Source organism: Camponotus vicinus, unplaced genomic scaffold (assembly GCF_025532165.1).
Source record: "Camponotus vicinus isolate PSW18456_S1 unplaced genomic scaffold, iyCamVici1.0 SCAF_3, whole genome shotgun sequence".
Taxonomy (NCBI): domain Eukaryota; kingdom Metazoa; phylum Arthropoda; class Insecta; order Hymenoptera; family Formicidae; genus Camponotus; species Camponotus vicinus.
This window is the reverse complement of record NW_028141967.1, coordinates 6,236,626-6,263,861: the sequence shown is the minus strand read 5'-3', so window position 1 is coordinate 6,263,861 and position 27,236 is coordinate 6,236,626. Positions and strand designations below refer to the sequence as shown.

Below are 27,236 nucleotides of genomic sequence, written 5' to 3'. Positions count from 1 at the left end.
CCGCAAATTAGTCGCAATAATCGCACAAGTATGTTTTTTAAACCGCGTTTAAAACACTAACGTATTTGAAACCATATGCATAGTTCTACTTTCTGCATCCGTTGAACTTTGTGACATAATGCACGTATTGAGTTCATTTTAATTGTAAAATTACACTGATTATTCTACTTTGTGCATCCGTTCTACTTTGTGCATCCGTTGAACTTTGTGACATAATGCACGTGATGAGTTTATTTTAATTGTAAAATTACACTGATTATACAATCTACACATTTTCCGGTCAAATTATTAGTATTTTGAAACTTATATATTGAATTGTTATCACACAGGTTATACATTCATATCTACTTTGTGCATCCGTTCTACTTTGTGCATCCGTTCTACTTTGTGCATCCGTTGAACTTTGTGACATAATGCACGTGTTGAGTTCATTTTAATTGTAAAATTATACTGATTATACAATCTACACATTTTCCGGTCAAATTATTAGTATTTTGAAACTTATATATTGAATTGTTATCACACAGGTTATACATTCATATCTACTTTGTGCATCCGTTCTATTTTGTGCATCCGTTCTACTTTGTGCATCCGTTCTACTTTGTGCATCTGTTGAACTTTGTGACATAATGCACGTGATGAGTTCATTTTAATTGTAAAATTACACTGATTATACAATCTACACATTTTTCGGTCAAATTATTAGTATTTTGAAACTTATATATTGAATTGTTATCACACAGGTTATACATTCATATCTGATTTAATAGTAAGACACGTTTTGCTCTATGATATGAAGTAGCCATTGTGATAGTCAGTTTTATAAAGTTGTGTTTTTATTAGAATCGAAAAAACTTTTTTAAATTTTTGAATGTGGTGAGTACAAATTCTTCTTGCTCTTTACTGCATATATTCTTTTTCAATTTTTGAGTAAATTATTTCAAACATTATTTCCATATGACAATTATAAAATTCATTCTCTGTCTTCCTAATTATACATTTATAATTCTGAAATGAAAGTCTAATATCTTTTTTCAGATTTATTAGAATTTGTAGAAAATGAATAATAGTAAACGGTTCAATCCATATGTCAGCGTTGATGCGGAGGAAGAAATAGTTATCTCTGGTATCGCTGGACGATTTCCTAATTCTGATAATATGGAAGAATTTCAGAACAATCTTTTCAATAAAATGGATCTTGGTTCGAAGGATCATCAACGCTGGACCAACTGTAATAATATTTTTTCTCTAATTTTTTTTTCTATCTCGGGAAAAAGTCTTCACTATAATATATAATAAATAAAAATATGAAATAAATTAAAGTACACTCGTCAACAAAATTATCACATAGGTAATTTCATGTCAAATTTTCGCATAACTTCAAATAAGTATAACTCCGTCAAAAATCGGTCGTATTTGAAAAATTTTTCTTTCATTCGCTTAAAGCCTCTATTTTGAAAATCATTTGTCAGATTTAGAATTTATCCTCCCCCCTCTCTTGTCATCTCCATAAAAGTAAGGACGTGTTACGTCTTCAAAAAATTGCATACTTTGACGCATTCCACGGGGTGGAATAAATTTTTTTAGCAAATTTCATGATAATCGTAAAATATGGACTTTTATGTGTGAATTAAAAAAAAAAAATTTTTTGTGCTATTTTTTTCGCGGAGTTACGACATATCAAAGTTACCTATACATTTTTGTTAATTTACCGTCAGCATTACCCAATGCGCACCACGAGGAGATTACTGGTCGGATTTGGCGCATCGTGTGTGTGTGTGTGTGTGTGTGTGTGTGTGTGTGTGTGTGTGTGTGTGAGACAGCAGAGATAAGGAGCAACACACACACACACATAGACAAACACACACAGACACACAGCAGAGAGAGTTTGAAGTCAAAAAATGCTACGGGAGTGACGAACCGTAGGGTCCTTATCTCTGCTGTCACACACACACACACACACACTCTCTCTCTCTCTCTCTCTCTCTCTCTCTCTCTCTCTCTCTCTCTCTCTCTCTCTCTCTCTCTCTCTCTCTCTCCCTCACACATACTCACACACTCACACACACACACTCACACACGATGCGCCAAATCCGACCAGCAACCTCCTCGTGATGCACATCGGGTAATGCTAATGCTGGCGGTAAATTAACAAAAATGTATAGGTAACTTTGATATGTCGTAACTCCGCGAAAAAAAATCGTACAAAAAAATTTTTTTTAATTCACACATAAAAGTCCATATTTTATGATGATTATCATGAAATTTGCGAAAAAAATTTATTCCACCCCGTCGAATGCGTCAAAGTATGCAATTTTTTGGAGACGTAACACGTCCTTACTTTTTGAAGAGATGACGAGAGGGGGGGAGGATAAATTCTAAATCTGACAAATGATTTTCAAAATAGAGGCTTTAAGCTTGAGAATGAAAAAAAGTTTTTCAAGTACGACCATTTTTGACGGAGTTATACTTATTTGAAGTTATGCGAAAATTTGACATGAAATTACCTATGCGATAATTTTGTTGACGAGTGTATATAAAATATATCGATCTATGTTTTTATGTTCATGTATATCTCTATTTCTACATACAAAAATGAAGAATAATTTAGATAATAATTAAAATTTTTACATAAAAAATAAACAAAATTAAAAGAATTGAGGAAAAATGATCTATATATTGTTGCGTCTGCGACGACGACCTCGATATATCGAACACACGCGGCACAACTCTCGGCACACGCTTCCACTCGCGCACTCGTACTCTCGAAATAATGACACGGTTTTTTAGAACACAAGAACTTTAATAAGCAAGACAGAACACAGACAATAACTCAGAATAATAATACAACGGCTCGTATATAGAGACGCGACCGCTCAGCTTGATAGCTGGCTCCAGACTCAATGATAGTTGTTGTTTAAAACAAACGTCTTGACAACGCGCGCGGAGACGATTTCTTCCGTCGACGAACTTCCCGCCGACAGAATAACGGGTGGCGAATACATCCGCAGGGACGGGACGCGGGGGCGCAACACTGCCCCCCGTCTTCCAAGATTGTCGTCCCGACAATCCCAAACTGCCCTTCCAGGATCTTGAGTCTTCTTGCTCTAATTCGGCTCTCGCCAGAAGTACCAAGCGACTCACTGCAGATCCAAGGCATGTCAAGAGGCACTCCAGAGAATTAGCCGTGTCTTCCTGCTCTAACTTGAGCTGCTGCTGCAGGGTACCGAGCGACACGCGCTAATCTCAATCGACTTTTTTTTTTCCTTCAAGTTCCATCCCTCGGCTGATGCCCCGTCGTCTTCGGATATGAGGGGGGTAACTACCGTGGACCCATCGTCCACAAAGGACTCCTCAAATCTCTGCCTCGGCATTTGTCCTCCGTCCCGCGGGAAGACCACGGCTCAAAAACCGCGGGCGAGGCAGCCTTCAATTGAAGATCTTTTCCTCTAAGGTTTCGCCAGATCACTCCGACGCGTCTTCATAATTTCTTTCCTTAAAATAAAAACAATATAACGAGTAACAAGCACTAACTTTTTTTTTCATCCATACCTTTCTTTTCGGGCCTCGGATGTAGAACGATTCCCTAATCAAAACAATTTGGGAGTCCCTCCCAGAATACTTCGAGGATTACTCTACCAATTACAATTCACTTAAAGAAATAATTGGAACCAATACAACCATTATTAAAACAAACACCGGAAATCACGAATATTGCCATCCAGGCATTCTAATTGTTATCGCAAAATATTCGTTACGTAAATGCTATTTGCTTGCAATCGTACTGCTACTTACACACTAATTCGTTGCGTAAGCACTCACTGGTCTTACTTAAAAACAAGGAACATGCACGCAGATAGCGCCACGCATACTCGTTACAAGAAGCGCTGTTATTACGGTGATGCGCGAATGTATGAGTCGATAACAACAAATCAAAATTAATGGCTGCAGAAATTAAAATAAAATAAATCACATCGAGTTATTGACGATTGCAGCTGCAACATCCCGCCCACCAAGATTAGGTTACTGATCTTATGCATCAGCTTGATTGTTCAAAGGCAACTTACAAAGTTTTGAAACGGCACGTTTGGTATTACCCGAAGCCGTTCGCATGGTTACAATACGCACCAGTTTGTCCTTGCCCTCATGTACCTCTAAAATACGACCGATTTTCCATTTCAGAACGGGAAGGTTGTCTTCCTTTAACAAAACTAGATCGTTTGGCTTCAAATTTTCTTGTTCTGATCGCCACGAACTTGGAGATTGGCTACGTACTCGACCGCCCACCGTTTCCAAAAGTCCTGCAAAGAGCGTTGCAACAATTCCCATCTATCGAGACGATTAATTTTTGTGTCAGTTAAATCTATTTCAGGAAGACTAGTTAATGGTCCTCCCACAAGAAAATGCCCTGGTGTTAATGGCTGCAAATCAGATGGATCCGATGATATAGGAGATAGTGGCCGGGAATTTAAACAGGCCTCTATCTGTATCAAAAGAGTAGACAGTTCTTCGAACGTATATAATGAGTTGCCCATTATTCTTTTCAAGTGGTATTTGCAGGATTTTACTCCTGCCTCCCATATGCCTCCTATATGAGGTGAGTAAGGAGGAATGAAACTCCACTCAATGCTCCTTTCGGTTAAATCCTCACCAACTGCTCCATTGATAGACGAACGTAAGAATGTGTATATTTCCTCCAGCTCTCTTTTTGCGCCTACAAAGTTTGTAGCGTTGTCACTGCAGATTTTACGAGGCAGTCCTCGCCTTCCTATAAATCTTCGTAAGGCTGCCAGAAAAGCTGCGATCTATAATTCGCTAGTTGCTTCTAAATGTATGGCTTTTGTTAAGAAGCATACAAATAGTGCTATGTAGGATTTGCAGGTTCGTCGACCATGACCCTTGTTAACGAGAATAATGATTGGGCCAGCAAAGTCGACTCCCATAATTGTAAAAGGTCGAGATACCTTGATTCTATCACCAGGTAATGCTCCCATGATCTGTGTTGATTCGCTTGGATTATTTCTCACACCTGATGCACGAATGGCAAACTTGTCGTACCAGATTTCTCGCATTTAGTGGCCAGTATTTTTGACGAATTGAAGCCAATAATAATTGTGGTCCAGCATGCAATAGTGTACGATGCTCTCTTTCAATAATTAGACGCGTAACCTTGCAGTGGGCGGGTAGTAATATTGGATGTTTTCTTTCAAATTTCCAAAGAGCTTCTTGAAGGCGTCCGTCCACCCTGAGGACATGGTCTTGGTCTAGAAAAGCATGCAATTGTAACCGACTATTCTCGTTTAGCCTTTCTTTGATTTGAAAACCTTTTATTTCTTCTTGAAAATGAGTACGTTGGGAATATTTAATGATCTCACGACGGGCTCGCTCCAATTCAGTTAGAGTTAAACCAGCTACAATCCTATGTTCTTTGCTCTTGCGGCAATTAAAGATGAATCGGAGGCAATAGGCAAGTGATCGTTCAATTTTGGTTAGGGTAGAACAATTTTCGATAAGCTTATGGATCATCTCATCCAAAGAGGATGGTTGATGTGTGTTTAAATTGCAGGCCTTTGATTCTCTTCTAGTCTCCTTTTCGGTGTGATAGCGTTCATCATCCGTTAATTCACAATTATGATTGTCACGCATATCTAGCTGGGGTGAATCAGTCAATTTGGCCCACTCCACCAAAGAGCATTGTCCTTGAGCTGTGCTGGTGTCGCTCCTCTTGAAATTAAATCGGCAGGGTTCTCGGAACCCTTAACGTGTTTCCAATGATTAGCAGGTACTATCTCGATAATATCAGACACGCGATTGGATACAAAAGGCTTCCATCTTGACACATTGCCATGAGGCCAATGAAGTACGACCATGGAATCGGTCCATGCGTTAATGCCATCAATCTCTATGCGAATTGATCGTTTAACGTTGCTAATTAATTTGGCCAATAACAACGCGCTGCATAATTCTAATCTAGGAATGGACGTGTTTTTTAGTGGGGCTACTTTTGCCTTTGAACATAATCTTGACGGTTGACTTGCTATTATCTTCGTTCACCGATTGTTTATACATATATACAAGCACCATACGCCCTTTCAGACGCATCGTAAAACCCTTGTATAAAAAAGCGACTTATGTAACGAATTAATGACTACTCGTGGCACGTAATGTATGTGCTTCCTTTAAATCTTCCTGAAAATACTTCCACTTATCTAAAATTTCCTTATCTCCTCTCCTTATCTAAAAATCCTTGGCAAAGGATCATCTCAATCTATTTTAATTTCCCATAGCCCCTGCATCAAAATCTTAGCTGTGGTCAATACAGGACCGATTAACCCTAAAGGATCGAACAATTTGCTAATCGTCGATAACATTTCGCGCTTCGTATATACGCGTGTTGTCATTTGCGCCCTAAAATGAAATTCGTCTGAAGTGGGATTCCATTCAAGCCCTAACGTACGAATAATGTCATTGGCATCGATGCTTAAGTTCAAATTCGATTCTCGCAAATTCATTGGTATTTCTGCTAACGCATTTTCTGCATTCGAACATCACTTATGCGCTTCGAATCCTCCTTCATGCAATAAATTATACAATTGGTTTTGTAATATCCGCGCATTTTCAACTGTGTTAGCCCCCGTGATTATATCATCGACATAAGTATCATTTAGCAGTGCGTGTGACGCCATAGGATAACGCTCCTTACCCTCTATAGCCAATTGCCTAAGACAACGCACAGCTAAATATGACGCGCAAGATTGTCCGTACGTAACAGTATTTAAACGATATTCTTCCACCGGTCCGTCTAAGGAAAATCTCCATAAGATACGCTGTAAATCGCGATCATCGGAATGTACTAATATTTGCCTATACATTTTTTGTAAATCAGCCGTTAAAGCAACCTTGTAAAATCGAAAGCGCAAAATTATGTCAATCAAATTATCTTGTAATACGGGGCCGGTAAGAAGCGCATCGTTCAAAGACACACCTTTATTATTTTTGGCCGACGCATCGAATACCACGCGTAATTTTGTACTACTAGTCTCCTTGATTACTCCGTGATGCGGCAAATAAACTATAATTTTGGAATTGGGATTAGATTCGTTCGCGATAGTCATGTGCCTTAACTCCATATACTCACGCATAAAATTATCGTAACGCTCGCGAATTACTGCATTGCCCTTAAGCTTACGCTCCAAATGCGTCAATCTCTTGAGAGCTACCTCTCTATTATTGCTGATATTCAAATTTTATTGCGAAATGGTAATCTTACGACAATTCTTCCATTTTCTCGTGTCGTATTTTGTTCGAAATGTCGCTCGCAGTTCTGCTCATTTACAGATAAAGCTCGCTTATTTATATTGTTGTAATTTTCCAACTTCCAAAATCTTTCTAAATTTTCGTTTAATGCTTCATATGATTTTAATGAGCAAGTGAACGCACTAAGGGCTTCTTGATTACAAACTAGGCTTACTAATGCAGTTACTGGCATTGATCCTGCTACTGTCCATCCAAATTTAGTATTTTGTAAAATTAATTGATTTTTGCCAAGCTCTATTTTACCTGATTTTAATAAATAAAAAAAGAATTCAGCGCCAATTAAGATATCTATTTGACCGACTTTATGGAATTCTGAATCTGCTAAATTAATATTGCTGGGTATTTTTAAATTACTGCAATATTTTCATGGATGGCAAATTCTTAGTGATCTTGGGAACAATTAAACATTGCGCATTAATTTCGGAATTGGAATATTTCGACTTGATATGAATATCACAGCTGCTGCTAATTTTGTTTTCAATTTCGTTCAATCCAGTAACGATTTCTGTAACGCGATTTCGCTTTAAACCCAATTTATTATGCGCCGCTTGAGTAATAAAGTTGGCTTCGCTCGCATTATCGAGCAATACGCGTAACGGTATAGACGAACCGCTCCTTTGTGTAGCGTCCACCATGGCAGTGGCCATAAGAACACGACGTCCCTTTGAATTGTTCGTGTGGACCGCCATATTGCTGGGTGATTCGATGGTTGTCTCATTTTTAAATTCTGCGACATCTGGCCTTGAGGTGACCTTGTTGTCCTGTGATATGTGACACAACGTATTATGTTTTCCTTCGCATTCTCTACAGTGTCCAGATTTGCATGTTTTGGCATAGTGGTCATTTTTCAGACAGTTGATGCACCACTTTAATCTTATGACTTCCTTTATTCTGTCGGGAACGGGTAAATCTAAAAATTTCTCGCAAAAATATATGAAATGTGATCCATTGCAGAAATAACACCTGCCTGAATTAATTGAGGTGGCTAACAAAGTAGTTCTTTGATTTACAGTACCTTTAGCCAATGAATTCCATTTGGAACCTGTCATGGCAGATCCTTTATTTCTTGACTCACCTTCCTTGGAAGATTTCTCGATCCTGTCTGCGTCTCTGGATTCGATACGATCTAATGTTTGACATTTCCTTCTCAAAAATTCCAACATATCCTTTAGCTCCACGTTATCGTTACTCTCGACTTTTTCTTCCCATGCTCGAAGCGTTCATGCATCAAACCTCGTCTCCACCATATGCATGACGAACTCATCCCATGCTTCTGTAGGAGAACCTAGAACCTTTAACACTCTTAAATGCCTTGAAGTATAATCAATTAACTCTCTAAGTGCCTTTGCAGATTCCTTCGTCACGGTCGGCATCATAAACAAACACTGAATATGCTTTTTTTTAAGTGATCTAGGGTCGTCATAACGTTGTTGCAGCAATTCTTACGCAGTGGTGTAATTCTGCTGTGTTAATTCAATCGATTCAATAATTTTCGCGGTGTCACCCGATATTGATGAAACCAAGTATCGAAATTTCTCGATATTAAATAAATACGGTTTATCATGGATAATAGAACGAAAACTATTTCCGAAAAACATTTCCAATCTTCCCGTCAAAACGGGATAAAGTAATAAAGTTAATAAAGTTATTAATAAAGTTTTTACCTTGAAGTAGCTTGTCTCGAATTGCTCATCCTCTCTCGTATCGTCACCAGTAAAATCGTCACTCCTTTTTAATAGCTGTCTTTGAACAGTCTCAAATTCTCGTTGAATTTCTTCTAGCTTCTCTAACCTCGTTTCGGCTTGTTCCTTGTCAAACATGACGCCGACTTCATCGGATGCTTCCAGGACTTGTGTTCTCAACCTCGTCAATTTCGCCTTTACGTAGCCTCGTGCTCTCCGTAAACCAGCGATTTCCGCCATTGCTTGTGATTTCTCGTCACCAGATTTGTATAACCTTGCTCACCGAATCCTCAATTGATTCGCGATAAACTCGTCGAATCCGCGGGATTCGCGGGATCTGGCTCGAAGGACCAATTTATGTTATCGCAAAATATTCGTTACGTAAATGCTACTTGCTTGCAATCGTACTGCTACTACACACTAACTCGTTGCGTAAGCACTCGCTGGTCTTACTTAAAAACAAAGGAACATGCACGCAGATAGCGCCACGCATACTCGTTACAAGAAGCGCTGTTATTACGGTGGTGCGCGAATGTATGAGTCGATAACAACAAAACGAAATTAATGGCTGCAGAAATTATAATAAAATAAATCACATCGAGTTATTGACGATTGAAGCTGCAACACTAATGAAAGAATTATCCCCTATTCAAGATACATCCGAGCCAGCCTTAATTTTACACACACCAGTTTATTTAAAATAAATTCTTTTAACATTTTAATATTCTTTAACAAACTACGCGAATCTGACCGCGTACGATCTAGCCATCCCTACAAAACTACAATTATTATTTTTTTTTATATTGGAGCAACTTAGCTGTTTATCCGAGATTCTTTCGCTCGTTCTTACAGTCGTCCGCTGCGCAATCCTTGAATCGGGCATCGTCGCCCGGAGCGTGATCGACTCCACTGATAGTTCGGGAGTCGCGGCTCGCATCCTCTTCCTGACCGAAATTCCGGACGACAAATCTTGCTGTTCTGCAATCATTTTTCATTCGATAATTTTCTCTCGAGATGTCTTTCTTCACTCTCGGGATTTTCAGATCCCGGATGAGCTCCCAAAATGTTGCGTCCGCGGCGACGACCTCGATATATCGAACACACGCGGCACAACTCTCGGCACACGCTTCCACTCGCACACTCGCACACTCGAAATAGTGACACGGTTCTTTAGAATACAAGAACTTTAATAAGCAACACAGAACACAGACAATAACTCAGAATAATAATACAACGGTTCGTATATAAAGCGACCGTTCAGCTTGACAACTGGCTCCAGACTCAATGATAGTTGTTGTTTAAAACAAACGCTTTGACAACGCGCGCGGAGACGATCTTCTTCCGTCGACGAACTTCCCGCCGACAAAATAACGGGTGGCGAATACATCCGCAGGGACGGGACGCGGGGGCGCAACAATATAACTATGTAAAAAGAAAAAGTTGACTATATATGTGGGAATTTCTTTTTATTTCTGCAAATTTCATTTTTCTAAAAGAAACAATGAAAAAATTATTATTTAATTATTCATCGATTATTCTTTTTATTATTTTATATATATATATATATATATATATATATATATGTGTGTGTATATACAGACAGCGATTAGACAAGAGTAAGAAGACATATACAGGGTGTGTCATTTTAAGTGATGCAGCTGAATATCTCTTAAAGTAAAAGCGATTGGGAAAAATGTTTCAGACAATAGTTGAATGATTTCGAGGGGGACATAAGACGGTGCCATTAGTTTGACCTTGAAGAATCAGCTGAAGGTCACGTGAAGGTCACCTCCAACTTTGTAAATGGAACATCCTATATGCTTTTGCATATTCTTGTAGCTCATCTCGAGAGCTTTCCAAAACACTATAATTAAGTTAGTTTTCATTAAGTGCTTTCCGAGTTATGAGGCTTGAAATTATTTCTTAATTTTACATAAACTAAAATATCTTGTAAAATATTCATTTTTCGATTATCTTACTTTAATACTTTTATGTACAAAATAATGAGAGGAATCAATTGGTGTAAAGAAAATACATAATTGTTTCTAAGAAAAAATGTGTAATTGTTAATTGCAAATTACATATTTTTTCTTAAAAACCTATGTTTTTTCTTTACACCAATTGATTCCTCTCATTATTTTGTACGTAAAAATATTAAGGTGAGATAATCGAAAAATAAATATTTTACTTGATATTTTATGGTTTATGTAAAATTAAGATATTTAAAGCCTCATAACTCGAAAAGTACTCAATGAAGAAATACTTTATTATAGTGTTTTGGAAAGCTTTCGAGATAAACTATAAGAATAAGTAATAAAAAATAGGGACTTCCCTTTAAAAAATTGAAAGTGACCTTCACATGACTTTCAAACGACTTTTCAAGGTCAAATTTATGACACTCTCTTATGGCCCCCTTTAAGCCATACAACTTTTGTCTGAAACATTTCTTTCTAAAATGCATAGTTTATGAAATATTCGACCGTTTCCAGACTTTTGATACACCTTGTATATATATTTTATATGTATATAATTTTATATAATTATATGTATATGTAAACTTTTTTCCTGGGTAAGAATATCATTGTTCTTTATATTTAAAAAGATAATACTTATATCTCATAAAATATATATTAATGATACTCAGGAATTTACAATATCTATATGCGGTTTACTTATAAATATAACATTAAAATTGACAATTAATATTCTATGTGCAATTTATATTTACGTAAATCATTTTTATTATAACATATTCGAAAGTTTCTTGCTGTTTGATGTTAAAATGAAAAATAATCGAAAGATATCGTCTATTCTTAAAAATATCTTGCCCATGTTTAAAAATGTAGAAATTATTGATTGATTATGATTTAAATATATGTTATTTTCATGTAAATCGTTTTTTTAATTTTGACAGATATGTATGAAATGCCTCCTCGAATAGGAAAAATGAACAATATAGAAAAATTTGATGCAAAATTTTTTAATATATCAGCCGCAGAAGCTCATACGCTTGATCCTGGAGCTAGAATATTGCTCGAAAACACCTATGCAGCAATTATTGACGCAGGTGTCAATCCCGCAGAACTGCAGGGGACAAGGACGGGAATTATCACAGCAATGTCAATTTCTGATACATATCTGGATATAATATATGAAAAGCCTCATGTATGTTAATAATTTTACTATTCCAGACTTATATATGTCAACAATTTAACTCAATTCGATAAGAAAAATCGATAAGAAAAACATGCATGTATGAACGTAATAATATGTATATACAAGGATATTGTAAAGAAAATATTTTTAATATAAAAACTGTATCGTAATTAGATTGCTGGATTACCCATACTTGGTTGCAGTAAAAGTATGTTGGCAAATAGAATTTCTAACTGGCTCAACGTTACTGGACCATCGTATAACATCGATACTGCATGTAGCTCGAGCAATTTTGGTATGGTGGAAGCTTACAATTTGATTCGATCTGGATTTTGCGACGCGGCTATTGTCGCTAGTGTCAATTTGTGCATTCATCCTTCTGTGACTCAACAGTTTTATTGCCTGGGTATGTGAAAAATAATATTATTATGTTCAAAGATGTATTCGAGATTGTTAAATGGTATAACTTATTTAATGATGCATTAATTAACACAATATTTGATCTAATAATTTCTCTTTTCAAAATATACCAATATATCTGATTCGCTTATTTTATATATTTATCGAAGTTTCCAAATATTTGATATATTAATTAAGAAACTGGGAATAAAAAAATAAATTAAATTTTTTATATTCAATCGAAATAAATTATTGATATTATTTTAGGAGTTTTATCTGGCGATGGCTACTGTAGACCTTACGATGAAAAAGGTTCCGGTTACATGCGTAGTGATGCGGCTATAGCAGTATACCTGCAAAAAGCAAAGGATGCAAAAAGAATTTATGCGACTTTTGTTTATGGTAAAACCAACTGCGATGGTTTTAAAGAAGAAGGAATTACTTTTCCATCATTAGATAAACAAAAATTATTATTGGGAGAATTTTACAAAGAATGTAACGTTTCGCCTCTTGAGCTATCTTACCTAGAGGTTCATGCAACTGGCACTGTAGCCGGCGATCCCGTGGAGCTTCAAGCAATCGACGAAGCTTTATGCATCAAAAGAGACTTTCCTCTATTAGTAGGTTCAGTAAAATCGAATATTGGACATTCTGAACCCGCTAGCGGTCATTGTCAAATTGTGAAGGTAAGGTTTACCACAAAGGTTTACAAAATAGAGTTAATACATCTATGTAATCTAATGTATATATAAACTTTTATAATTTTTATTTATCTGTCAGTTTTTATTATTTATTATAATTATGATTTATTACAATTACAAGACTAAGATATTATTATCTATGTGCATAATAACAAGTATATTTATCTTGTAAAGGTTTTAATAGCGATGGAAACTGGTATAATCCCTCCTACTATACATTTAAAACATCTACGAAAGAATATGACTGCTATCATTGAAGGAAGAGTAAAAATAGTCACTGAACCGACAGAATGGAAGGGTGGCTACGTCGGTATTAATTCCTTCGGATTTGGTGGTGCTAATTGCCATTTATTATTGAAATCAAATTCGAAAATTAAAGTCAATGAAACAAATAATAATTTACCTAAGCTTGTAGTTATATCTGGACGTACCAAAGATGCAGTTAAAATCTTGTTAGATGACGTAAGTATATACTACTATTAAATAATTTAACGGAAAGGATAAAAAAATATATTAATACGAAATGAAAGGTAAAAATGATTTAAAAATTTGTTTATTACCTCTAAAAAACCTTACAAAGGTAAAAAAAGTACGCCAAGTACATAAAAAATATTCTACCTTGTATGCAACAAAATGGTTAATGAAAAAAGTCTTTCAGAATAATTTTCCCTCACAAAACCATTTTTCTAAGAAACAAAACCTCAACAAATAATTTTCATAAAAAAATATTAAAAAATAAAATATCAAAACTAAATAGGAAATCAATAATTACTATTAGCCAATACTTAAGAGCAATTTGTAAATTTGATATAATATTTGTCATGAAATATCAATTTTACATTGTAGAAATATTATACATAAATTCTCCCTAAGAAATTAACTTGATTTGTAAAATATTTAAAATCAACGCTAAAGGAGAATTAGGATTCTTTTAATCCCTAAAACATATTTATATAATGTATATAATTTAAAAAAAAACATTTTACACAAGTTTTAAATCGCACAGTCTTTAAATCGAAGTAAGTTATGAAAACTTGGCGTGCCCGGATTGTAATCAAACACAGATTAAAAATTTAATTACATAATGTCTAAGATTTTACATTTTATTAAGTACTAACTGTACCCTGCGCGCGCTGCTACGCCTACAAAAATCGAATTTAAAGAGAACTCGTTATAACAATTCTGTGCTCATTTTTTTTTATTGAAGGGCTCTTGGATATATCATTTTTAACAGCACCCGAAAGTATGCAATCTCATTCAAAAAATGATAAAAACGCATCGTAACGAAACACTGCTTCACGTATCATTACGGAATGTTGACTAAAACCTTCCCGGGAGTTCATAGATCACTTCATCCGAAGCAACCTATATGATTAGAGCTAAACTGTGGCTTCCTATAAGACACAAACAAACAAACATTCATTTTTATATATAGAGATATATTTGTTTATAATGTAAACGATCCGATTTCCTATTTAGTAAAAAGTAAAAACAAAAAAATAAAAAAAATTTAATTAAAAATTTGGCGCTGCCAATAAAATTGGCACATATTCTAATTAAATATATATTTTAAAAATTGGAACATATTCTGATTATTAATTTTAATTATCATAGTTTAACATTTAAATTTAATGACTTAATTTCTTTAATTAATTTATATTGATTTATATTTGGATATTTAGACTTTTAAGCTGAACAATATACTATATAATATAATAAAATTGGCAGTGCCAAGTTTTTTAATTAAATTTTTTTTACTTTTTTGTTTTATATTAATTTGTACAAGTTAACTTGTACAAATTTTTATCCTTAATTTGCGCAATTTTTATATATCACTATTTTTGTAGATAAGACAACAGTTAGATACAATTTGTGCACGAACTTGGCACCCTTTTTTTACCTTCTTTTAAAAAGTTAAGTTTGTGGGGATTTAAAATTCCACCTCGAAAGGGTAGTTTTTGATTACTATACGATAAATTAATCTCTCACCTATGCACATATCTCACCTACACATATACACATACATATCACATGTATGCACGCACATACATACATATGATTTGCTTTTAAAGCATTTTGCACACCCAGCGAATAATCGTATATACACGGTGTGAACGCCGCTTGAAGGACAAACTTGCTTCGATTGTGTGCGTGCGAGCATACGTACGTGAGTCTAAAGAAAATCCTAATGGAGGAGAACGTAAAATGTCACAATTTTGATATACGATATCGTCATTTTTCGGGATTGACTGCACCGATTTTATTCAAACTGGTCGCATTCGAAAGCTTATATTCATATTATATCATAAAAGTGTGGTTAGATTTTTGATTACGGCTTTAGTTTATTAAATATCTTAACCGAAAGTACTTGACGTGAAATTCCGGATAAGCTACTCTGGTAGCGCCGCGTCAAGAACAGTGACTCTCAATGCTCGGATCCTGCTTTTATGTACTTGGCGTCGCGATGCTACCGCATCGTTTGATGAAGAATTTAAAAAATCATTATTATGAAAAATAAATTATATTTAATTAAAGTATATTAATCGTATTAAAAAACTAATTTTAATAATGACATCTAGATAAAAAAGTTATAGAGATAAATTCAAATTGGTTTTAGTCAATAAAAACGAGAAAAAGAGTAGAATATTATATGCACAGGTCTAAGACATATTAAAATCGATTGTTCTCGAAACGTATCTGTTAATATATCTATTTGAATAAAGTAATAAAGATTAAATAATATCCAACATGGCAACGAAATAAATTATAGAATATTTTAAAAGCACTCAGATTTTTCAAAATCAAATATATAAAACATTTGCTTATCTAATAATAAATTTCTAGTTATAATTAATTTTAAAGAAAAATAATTTATATTAAAATGTTATAAGATAATTATACTTTTACAATTATATTAAAGATATATTATAATTAATATATCTTTTTAGGTACAGAGTCGGTCAGTAGATGTAGAATATATATCTCTCCTGCATCGTATTCATAGCGGCACTATAAAAGATCATCCTTACAGAGGATACATAATTGCTGGATCCAAAATAAATGATAATGCAATAATTAAAAGGAGATGCAATTTATATACGAAAAGACCGATTTGCTTCATATTTTCTGGAATTGGATCTCAGTGTTTTAATATGGGCAAGTAAATTAAATATATTATAATGTAATAATTAATATTAAGATGTTTATTTGCAATTAACATTTAACGATTTTTAAATTATATATATATATATATATATATATATATATATTCTTACATACAATAAAATTAACAATTATAATATTTCCAGTTTGTAAATTTTTATTAAATAATTGCTTAAGTTAGATTTAGATGTAAAAAGTCTATCCTTTGATACGAACTAAACTAAAATATATTGTGTATAACTAAGTTCCCGCCGTATTTTTACTTGAAAAATGCATTTATTTCAATAAGAAATTGAATTAATACATTAATCAAAATATAATCCATTGTTTTCTATGACTTTTTTCCATCTTTTTTGCAAAAGTTGGATTCCACGACAATAGAATGACTTGTTTTTTAAAGCAATTCATTGATCGATGCATTTTTGGACTTCTTCGTAATTGGAGAAGTGTGTATTTCAAAAATTAATCGATGAGCTTCAGCTGCAGTTTTATTTAAATCAAAGTAGTGAAGAAGTACATGTCGAAAAAACAACTTATCACATTTAATTTTAAATCGATTAAAAAAATATCTCTTTCACAAAAAATGAATCTTTGCGCACTCAATTTTATTGACAAATGCCTAACTTCACTACATTTGCAGCTGAAGCCATTTAATTATGAGCGGCGGGAACTTGTTAGTTATACTCCTAATAATAATGATACTATAGAAAGCGTATGCAAGACAAAGATAAGCGATTTCTAGAAATTATGTATGTTTTTTCACTTATGTATGTTTAGATTAATTATGTAAAATTATTACATTACTTAAAATAATTTATCGACAACGTATGTAATATAATTATAAATCCTTTTAAATATTGATACATATATATAGGTCGAGCTTTAATGGAATTTCCAGTATTCGCTAAAGCAATCCAAAAATGCGATACTGTTTTGAAACCTTATGATATATTTGTCACAGATATTCTAATAAATAAAGACAAATATATTTTCGATAACGTAGTCAACTTATTTGTAGGTCTTATTGGATTACAGGTATGAACAAAAATATAACGTCTATATATTGCAAAATTTTTTTGTATTATCTAATGAAGCGTCGTATCTTTAAAGATCAGTATTTTATAAAAACTCAAAATTCTTGTAAAAAAATTGAAGTTGAAAAGAGCTTTTTATATCTTACATAATTGTATGCAGAAAGTTAAATTTGTAATATTTTATAATATTATTTTATTTAAAAGAAAAATAGAAAGCGTTGAAATATATAAAAAAGTTACGTATATCACAGATCGGAATAGTTGATCTCTTAATAAGTATTGGTATCACTCCTGATGTTATAATGGGTCATTCCATTGGCGAATTGGTTTGTGGATATGCCGATGGATGCTTGACGGCCCAAGAAACTATCTTGTTGGCATATTATGTCGGTTTAGCATTTCTTAAGTCAAAAATAATAGGTGGCTTGATGGCTGAAATTAATTTAGATTTTAAAACTATGAAGAATATGTGTCCATCGGATATCGATATAGCTTGTTACAATAGTTCGTATAATTATATTGTGAGTGGACCAACAAGCTCTGTGAGAGCATTCCTCGCTAAACTACAGGTTTGGAAACACTTAAAAAGTACAAATAATATATCTATGTTTATAATTATGTTGAATTAAATAAATGAATTTATTTAAACAAAATTCCTTTCTGTTTAGAATGACAATATTTCTGTACGAGAAATTTCCTGTGGACATGTACCTTTTCACAGTCGTTACGTCGAGTCTGCGAGAGTTAAACTTTTGGAATACTTGAATCAGATATTGCCACAGAATGCCTCTCCGAGCTCAAAGTGGTTGAACATGTTGAATGAATCCTACGAATGGTTCAGTACATCTCCAAATATCTCGTATCTAGCAAAATATTATACAAATAATCTGTTAGCCCCGGTAGTATTTTCAGAAGCTGTGCGTTTTATTCCAAACGATGCGGTGACGATTGAGATAGCGCCGCACGACATTCTACAATACATTCTTAATAATTCGTTAAAGGCAACTGTAACAAATGTTGCGTTGTACAAATTCCCTCACAAACCTAATGTTGAAATATTTTTACACGGAATTGGAAAACTTTATAATGCAGGATTACAGCTGCAAATCGCAAATCTATATCCGGAAGTTAAATTTCCTGTGAGTCGTAATACACCGATGATTTCTCATCTTATAAGGTAAATTTTGCTTAATATAACATAAGATTCTTCAACGTTATGTTTATTACAAAAAAAATAAGCAGAATTTAAAAAAACGGAAAATTAATTTGCATTATTTTTAACGACGTTAAACGCTAACAAGGCTAATGTTTTATATATTTGTAAATTAATAACACGTTTTACAGATGGGATCATTCCGAAGATTGGTATGTATACCATTATTTCGGACAAAAAAAACTTAACATTGGGGAAGTAAATGTTAACATTAATTTATTAGATGAAGAATTTATATATATGACTGGACATGTCATTAATAGAAAAAAATTATTACCGGCTACAGGATATCTTTTCCTTATATGGCAAATGATCGGCTGGTTAAAAAAGCAAAATTATCTCGATATACCAATTGTATTTGAAGATGTCAATTTCCTACGTTCTACAGTTCTGTCAAAGCAAAATCCAGTCAATTTAACTCTTATAATCCAAAAAGGTAACTTGTATAATTAAAATAATTTTGTGATCTAGATATATAAAAAGATAAAAGTTTCTTAAGACGTAAAATATGAATAAGCGAAAAAATTCAGTTAAAAAAAAATTTAGAAAAGATTTGTATCTAATAAACAAATTATTAACAGTTTACCAATAAAGTAGCAGTAGATATGAGCAAAAATTATAATATATTGGTACTGCATTAAGCTTGTATTCTGCTGAAAAAGTAAACATAATCAAGAAATTTTCGTTTCTACTGTCAATTTACAGTAAAAAATATATTGTTAATTTTGTTGATTTGTTTGATTTTTTTACCCATTTTATTCTCATTTTTATTTTTACTTTTGCTATTTTAATTAATGTATTGCTAAAATCTATGCTCGAAAGATTGCAATTTAAAGATATCATAGCTAAGTTAATTTTCTGTAATTCATTAAACCTATTGATTATCCAAAATATCTAATTGTAAGTTTCTGACGCAAATGCATATCAGATCTATCGCGTATTTGACCATTAATAATGCTATGGGATCACTTTCATTAAAATTAAAATTTATTTTCATTTATTTAACTTACAAATTGCATACAATGATTGGTATTTCCTTTCCAGGATTGAAGGCTGGATGAAATTTAAAAACCTTCGTTAAAAACATCCTCTCGTTATGAAACATAGCTTATAGAATCTCGTTATAAGACATGGAATATAATTTCCGTTTGTAAATTAAATATTTATACAAGAAATTGATAATTATATTCTTATAGGTAGTTCTTATAGCAAATTCGAAATAATCGAAGGGGACAGTGCTGTCGTCACTGGAACAGTAAGAATTCCAGTTAATATTGAAGACGAGAAAATATGTAGCATATTTGTTGATCGAAATGACAATGATAAAGAGGAGATGAATATAAAAGATATTTACAAAGAATTAAAACTTCGTGGTTATCAATATACCGGCGAATTTTGTGGATTAAGAAGCGCGTCAATCACAGGAAAGAATGGTCATATTGCCTGGACTAACAATTGGGTAACATTTATGGACAATATGTTGCAGATGATGATTTTAGGGCAGAATTCAAGAAGCCTTTTTATACCAACAAGAATTCGTAAAATGGTAATCGATCCAAAATTTCACATAAAATATATTGAAAAACATTCAAATGAAAAAAACCGTAAGTTTACAGTATTATAAATGTAATTATATACATATTTAATCGAATATTATTTTTCGAAAAATATATACTTGATATGCTATTGTCTTTATATCCGCAGAAGTCCTTGTACAAAATTATAAACACTTAGATGTTTTAATATCTGGAGGAATAGAAATACACGGCCTCGTAGCTGCAGCTATATCTTGTCGACAAAATGTAACCAACCCCGTTTTCGAAGAATGCAAGTTTGTTGCTCATCGAGATCTAAATGTGATACCTTTGCAAGATGCAATAAGAATGTCGGTGCACGTTGCACTTGAGTGTCACAATATAATAAACGTAAAAGTCATCGAATTTATCGAAAATAGCGATCAAATGATGCCGGAGAATTTAAGTTCTTTACATGTTTATAAAATTTTAGACGACTTACCGCAAATTCGTTACAATATCAAAATAGTAACAATCAACGAACGATTCAAAGATATATCTTTACCCGACAATATTTCTACGATGGAATTTGAAAAACTGACAAAAAATGAAAATTGTTTGATGATTATAGGTTTCGGAATTTTAACAAAAAATAGAAACGATTTATACGAACAATTGTTGTCTGCTATAATGCCAAAGGGATTTCTTCTGACATTGGAAGAGTTAGATGCTATTTACGATTATTCATGTCTGGACAAATATGGATTAAAAGTAATCTTGGAAAAACGCACCAACGATAAGACAATTATATTATTAAGAAAAATACAAGATTTTAAGACGAATCAGCAGATTGTACATGTAAACAATTACGAATTCTCGTGGGTAAATAAGATCAAATCATTCATGAACGTGGAAAATGACAACACAAATACGAGGATTATAATCATCGCAGAAGGGGACTTTGAATGCGGTCTACTCGGCCTTGTCAATTGTTTGCGAAAAGAACCGGGTGGTGAAATGATTAGAAGTGTATTTATTCAAGATGGAGATGCGCCTGCTTTTTCATTGCAAGAATCGTTATACATGAGGCAACTACAGCTGGATTTACCCATCAATGTTATACGTTCCGGCATTTGGGGATCCTACAGACATTTTCCATTACCATTATTAGAACCAAAACTCGTAGAGAGTGCTTATGTGTCTCAAATGGTACGATTTCAAGAAATTTCGGTATTTAGGAAAATTGAAATCGAGGGTCCGCTGATCAAAATTATGTACACTAATGCCTACTAATGCCCAATTCCTGGGCATTACTGCTAAATTTTTAAAATTTAATAATTTAAATTTTAATAAATTTAAAATTATTATTTGGAAGAAAAGACTTAATAATACTTAAATAACGTCCATAATACGCATTAATACTTCAATAAAACTTAATAATGCCCAAGTAATGCCCAAGCAATGCCCAGTAATGCCTCAAATCTGTACACCGCAATGCCTTCAGCGGTTTACCCCTCGATTGAAATAGTGATAATTTGTGATACTTTCCTCCATAAATTATGTAATAGTTTTTCTTACTATAACTTTAATAAAAGCCTTAAAATAATTTGTTTTATTTATTTATTTTAGGTGCGAGGTGATCTGAGTAGTCTTTGTTGGATGCAAAGTAGGATATCTTTCGTCAACAATGATGAAGAAAATCTTGTAAGAGTAGTCTATGCATCTATCAATTTTAGAGATGTCATGATTGCTAGCGGTAGACTCACCACCGAATCTATTACAACCGAACGAAATAATAATTCTTTAATTGGAATGGAATTTGTTGGTTTTAATAAAACTGGGCAAAGAATAATGGGATTGTGTTCAACGGGGTAAGTGAATATTGGGTAGTGATAGAAACTTGATAGAATCTTAATATGTGTGTGAATATATTATTTAAAATAATTCTAATAATAAACTAAAAATAAAAATCTAAAAGTAAACAATATAAAATACATTTCTTATATTTAAATTAGAAACGTTTTTGATGAAAAAAATGAAAAAATTGCTATATTTTACATATAATTTATAATATTTCTATATGATTTTCTAAGTTATATTATTTTCAGAGGAATGACAAATATTCGCATAATTGATAAATATCTTTCTTGGATCATACCCGACAAATGGACGATGGAAGACGCTGCGACGGTTCCTTGTGTATATAGCACGTGTTATTACGCTTTGTATTTAAGCGGTAAAATGAAAAAAGACGATAAAGTGTTGATTCACTCTGGTACGGGAGGTGTTGGTCAAGCTGCCATTCATCTTGCCCTTTACGAGGGTTGCGAAGTATTTACGACGGTTGGAAGTATCGAGAAACGACACTTTATAAGAGAAACGTTTCCCTCTATTCCCGAGGATCACATCGGAAATTCTCGTGATACGAGCTTCGAACAAATGATTATTCAGGGAACGAGAGGTCGCGGAGTGAATATCGTATTGAATTCTTTAGCTGAAAAGAAACTGCAAGCGTCCGTCCGTTGCTTAGCAAAGGGTGGTCGTTTTCTCGAGATTGGAAAGTTCGATATGGTCTCCAATAGTCCTTTAGAAATATTTGCATTTTCAAAAGGCATTAGTTTTCATGGCATTTTATTGGATAAGTTATTTTCTGCAGAACCAGAGCGTAAGGCAATAATGTGGAATAAATTAAAAGAAGGCTTAAAGAATAGCGCCATCAAACCGTTATGCAGAAAAGTCTTTGAAAAGAATGAAATAGAAACTGCTTTTAGATATATGGCTGCTGGAAAGCATATTGGAAAGGTATGATCATTTTTTTAGTGTACGTACAATAGAGAAAGTATAATTAGAATTGAAATATTAAATTCTCAAAAAATGCAAATAGCTTTTGTTTCCATTGTATTATCTTCTCAATATTAGAATTATTTAATATAAATAAAAATCACCCTTGTTTCCTGTTTATATTTTGAAACGCAAACATTTCTATGCTAAGAATATTTCTATCTATTTTCCTTAATTAAAACTTAATATCGAACGTAAGTTGTGACGCAAACTTTTCCACTTTAAATATTTTTATTAAGAGATTTTAAAATAAAAATATTAAACAGTTTTTTTTTGTATTGTATCTTCTTAACTATGTTGTAATATGTAAAAGTTATCCATTGTGCTCCTTTCCTCTTTACATTACATTTGGAAAAATTCTTCTTCTTTCAAAGGTTTTTTATCGATTCTTTAAAATTTGTTTCTATTTTGTTATTGTACAATTACATTTTATTTGATAATTTATTCATTCTTATAGTTTTCTATCTGTAATCTTCATTTTTTATAATAACTTCTCATTTTTTATGTTCATCCTATTTTTTTCTTGACACTTCAAAATATAATATAATGTTATTTGCAGATAATGATAAAAATTCAAAAAGAAGATGAACTGGATGCACCTATACTTGCACATCCCCGGTACTACTGTCTGGAACATAAATGCTACATCGTTATAGGTGGTCTGGGTGGTTTCGGTCTAGAATTAATTGATTGGTTAATATTACGTGGCGCAAGGAACCTAGTGTTGACTTCGCGAACTGGAATAAAAAACGGTTATCAACGATCAAGAATAACGTTATGGCAATCGTACGGTGTGAATGTTCAAATCGTTGCAGCTGCTGATATTTCGAAATACGAAGACTGTAAATCTATATTACAATTTGCCGAAGAACAAGGTCCCGTGGATGCTATATTCAATCTCGCAGTTGTGTTAAAAGATGAAATATTTAAGAATCAGTCCCCACAAACATTCGAAGATTCCTTTATATCAAAGGCATGGACGACGAAAAGGATGGACGAATTATCCAGAACAATTTGTCCCCAGCTCCGACATTTTGTCGTTTTTTCTTCCGTTTCGTGCGGAAGAGGTAACGCAGGCCAAACAAATTACGGAATGGCAAATTCCGTAATGGAAAGAATTTGTGAAAGAAGAATGAAAGAAGGTTTACATGGTTTGGCTATACAGTGGGGCGCGATTGGTGACGTTGGACTTGTCGCAGATATGCAAGAAGACGACAAAGAACTTGTTATTGGTGGTACATTGCAACAAGAAATCTCCTCCTGCTTGGACACATTAGAAGCGTTCTTGCTACAAGATCGGTCAATCGTAAGCAGCATGGTTGTTGCTGAGAAGAAAAAAGATTCTAGCGAAGCAACGAATCCATTTGAAGCGGTTGTAAACATTATGGGTAAATTCATCAAGTATATATTATGTAAAAGATTCGCTTATACAAATTAAATTTTTATTGCAAAGAATATAAATTTTAATAATTCTTATATTGCAGTTTCAAGATTAGATAAGATCTGATTAAAATCATGTGTAAATATTTAATTCTTTCTCTAATTTTTAAAATAGGATTAAAGAATCCAAACAAGGCGGCGCCAAACATGTCACTGGCTGAACTAGGCATGGATTCAATGATGGCAGTGGAGATTAAACAGACATTGGAAAGGGAATTCGATATTTTATTGACGGCACAAGATATTCGAAATCTCACTTTTGCAAAACTTAGAAAATGGACAAATACATCTGAACAAGAAAAGATGTACGGAAAAGATGACACCGAAGCTAATGTAAATGATTTGGACAGTTTAAAAATGTTGACTCGAAAGCTTAACGATTCAGACTTGAGTCCAGACATTTATGTAAAACTCGCTACAGAGAGGAAAGTTGCTGGGAGTGAAATATTCCTTATACCAGGAATCGACGGGTGTGCAAGTGTATATAAACTGATAGGATCGAAAATTAAATCTTCGGCGATATGTTGGCAACATGGTATACTTAATATGCCGGGTGTTACTCGTTCAATAATGAAATCAGCAGCATATCTTCTGCCTGTACGAAATTATTATATAATGTATTTCAAATCTTTATTTAAATTACTGTATATTTAACTTTAAACAGTAATAAATATTTGATTATACATACGCGCATGCACGCATGCGCACCATTTTTACGTACAGTTTCGTACATGCTTTTTCTTATTTTTCTAGCACATATTGGAGAAAATACAAAGTCAAAAAGAATTTCTAATTGTCGGTTATTCATTTGGAACTTTAATTGCCATCGAATTAGCGAGATTATTAGAAGCTAAGAATTTCTCCGGACGTTTAATACTTATAGATGGAGCTCCTGATCAAATGAAATTCTTGCTTATGAAATTTTTTTATCATACTTCAGAACAAGAACTACAAAATAGCATTTTACTTTTATTAATCAATTTCTATCTTGACCCTAATGAAACGGTTAGTCAATTATTAAAAATATATATGTATAGTTAATAGGATAGTATATAGTTAATAGAATAAGAGGAAAAATTTTGAAATAATTTGTTAGAATGTGCTTTAAAATTATAAAATAAGCTAAATTTTTTATTATATTATTTTATTATATTATTTTATATAATCTAAATTACAAAGATTTTGTTAAATTTCTTTAACGTAATTTAAATTATATGAAATAACATAATATAATATAAGCATATTATTTTATTGTAAATGTTTACTTTAGGTTACACAGCTCGAAAAATTTTTATTTTCACATATGTTGTAGAGGATACATTTCTAAGTAATACACCGTTTGAATTTTGCGGTGATCTCTTTTCGTTTCTGAGATATGCACTTTTGAAATTTCGTACTTTTATGTCATCTTTTCACGTTCCTATTTATGTGTTTACATTTGCTCATCACGGTTTCATATTATATTTTACTTATGTGTTTATATTTTTTTGTTTACGTTTGCTGGTTGTCGCTTCCATGTCGCTAAGCTATAGAATTATTGTTTAGTTTCGCTAAAAATCTTGAAGCCAGTGTAATATTTAATAAGTGTTTGTATATAACTTCCTTCGTTTTGCAAAGTACACGCGTGGATACTGTGTGTTCCGCCCGTCCCTACGGGGGGGGCTCCACTTTCGGAAGATGTAACCTAACCCAACCCGTGTCTGAATTATAGAATATATCTGGCTTTGCATAGAAAGTTGCAAACTTATATAAACTCATGAACCATATGAACCATGTGAAGCGAAATGTCATATGTCAAAATAAGATATTTCCTACACTTCAGACACAGGTTAGATTAGGTTATATCTTCCGAAAGTGGAGCCCCCCTGTTGGGGGGGGTAGCGGAACACACGATGTCCACGCATGTACTTTGCAAGACAAAGCAAAGTTTACAAATAGATATATTCTATTAAATATATTTCTTCTTAAACATATATGATGTGGTAAAATTATATTCTATTCATGAAACTTTTTGTTAATAACTATTTAATAAATAACAAGTGACTAAAACTTTCTGAAAGTTATTCAGAAAAATGACCTCGGTAAATGTAAACAGAAAAATATAAATAGTTAAAAACATATTTAGAATGTAATGAAAAGATGATACAAGTAAGTATAAAATTTCAAAATCGCATATCTCAGGAACGAAAAGAGACCGCTGCAAAATTCAAACGATATATTACTTAGGAAATATCCTCTACAACATATGTAAAAATAAAAATTTTTTGAGCTTTAACCTAAAGTAAACATTTACCTATTTTATTTCAGTTTAAAATGCAGATTGTCATTTTGTTGTACTGATACAATATTATTATTTACAGCTTGCATTAGAACTAAATAAGTGCAATACGTGGGAAGAGAAATTAGAATTATTTACTGCAAGCTTTTCGAAGGATATCAATGAATTAACTGTCGAAAATCAGAAATTGTTATGTTCGACGATTTACGATCATATAATCGCTATACGAGATTATAATATAACATCATTGCCACGTCTTAAATCATCTATAATTTTATTAAAATCCACAATTATGTCTATCACTTTTACTGAAGAGGATTATGGTCTACATAAGGTAAATTTGATTAGAACGTAATATTTTGTTTTTAAGATTATTTTTATAAATAAAAAATATTTTTAGATTACCGAAAATGCAGTACAAATACATTACGTGGAAGGTACTCATATCACAATAATGGAGAAGGACGAAGTAGTATCACTTATTAATGAATCATTGTAA

General features: G+C 33.0%; 1 protein-coding gene across 1 annotated transcript; it reads left to right on the top strand.

The window, feature by feature from the left end:
* Positions 1-1,059: 1,059 nt before the first annotated feature.
* Positions 1,060-27,236, top strand: LOC145969299 (fatty acid synthase-like). The gene is made up of 19 exons (XM_083095309.1): positions 1,060-1,231; positions 11,914-12,164; positions 12,330-12,561; positions 12,822-13,240; positions 13,430-13,717; positions 16,204-16,411; positions 17,292-17,452; positions 17,703-18,020; positions 18,120-18,628; positions 18,796-19,107; positions 19,874-20,268; positions 20,369-21,387; positions 21,808-22,049; positions 22,287-22,980; positions 23,579-24,407; positions 24,575-25,056; positions 25,213-25,464; positions 26,820-27,071; positions 27,138-27,236. The coding sequence occupies exons 1-19, from the start codon at positions 1,060-1,062 to the stop codon at positions 27,234-27,236; spliced, it is 7,134 nt and encodes a 2,377-aa protein (XP_082951435.1).

Excerpts from the sequence above, each read along its gene's own strand:
- LOC145969299 (XM_083095309.1), top strand. The coding sequence starts at position 1,060 with ATGAATAATAGTAAACGGTTCAATCCATATGTCAGCGTTGATGCGGAG. Across the intron at positions 13,718-16,203 it reads TTAAAATCTTGTTAGATGAC|GTACAGAGTCGGTCAGTAGA; the intron begins GTAAGTATATAC and ends ATATCTTTTTAG. Across the intron at positions 21,388-21,807 it reads GTGCTTATGTGTCTCAAATG|GTGCGAGGTGATCTGAGTAG; the intron begins GTACGATTTCAA and ends TATTTATTTTAG.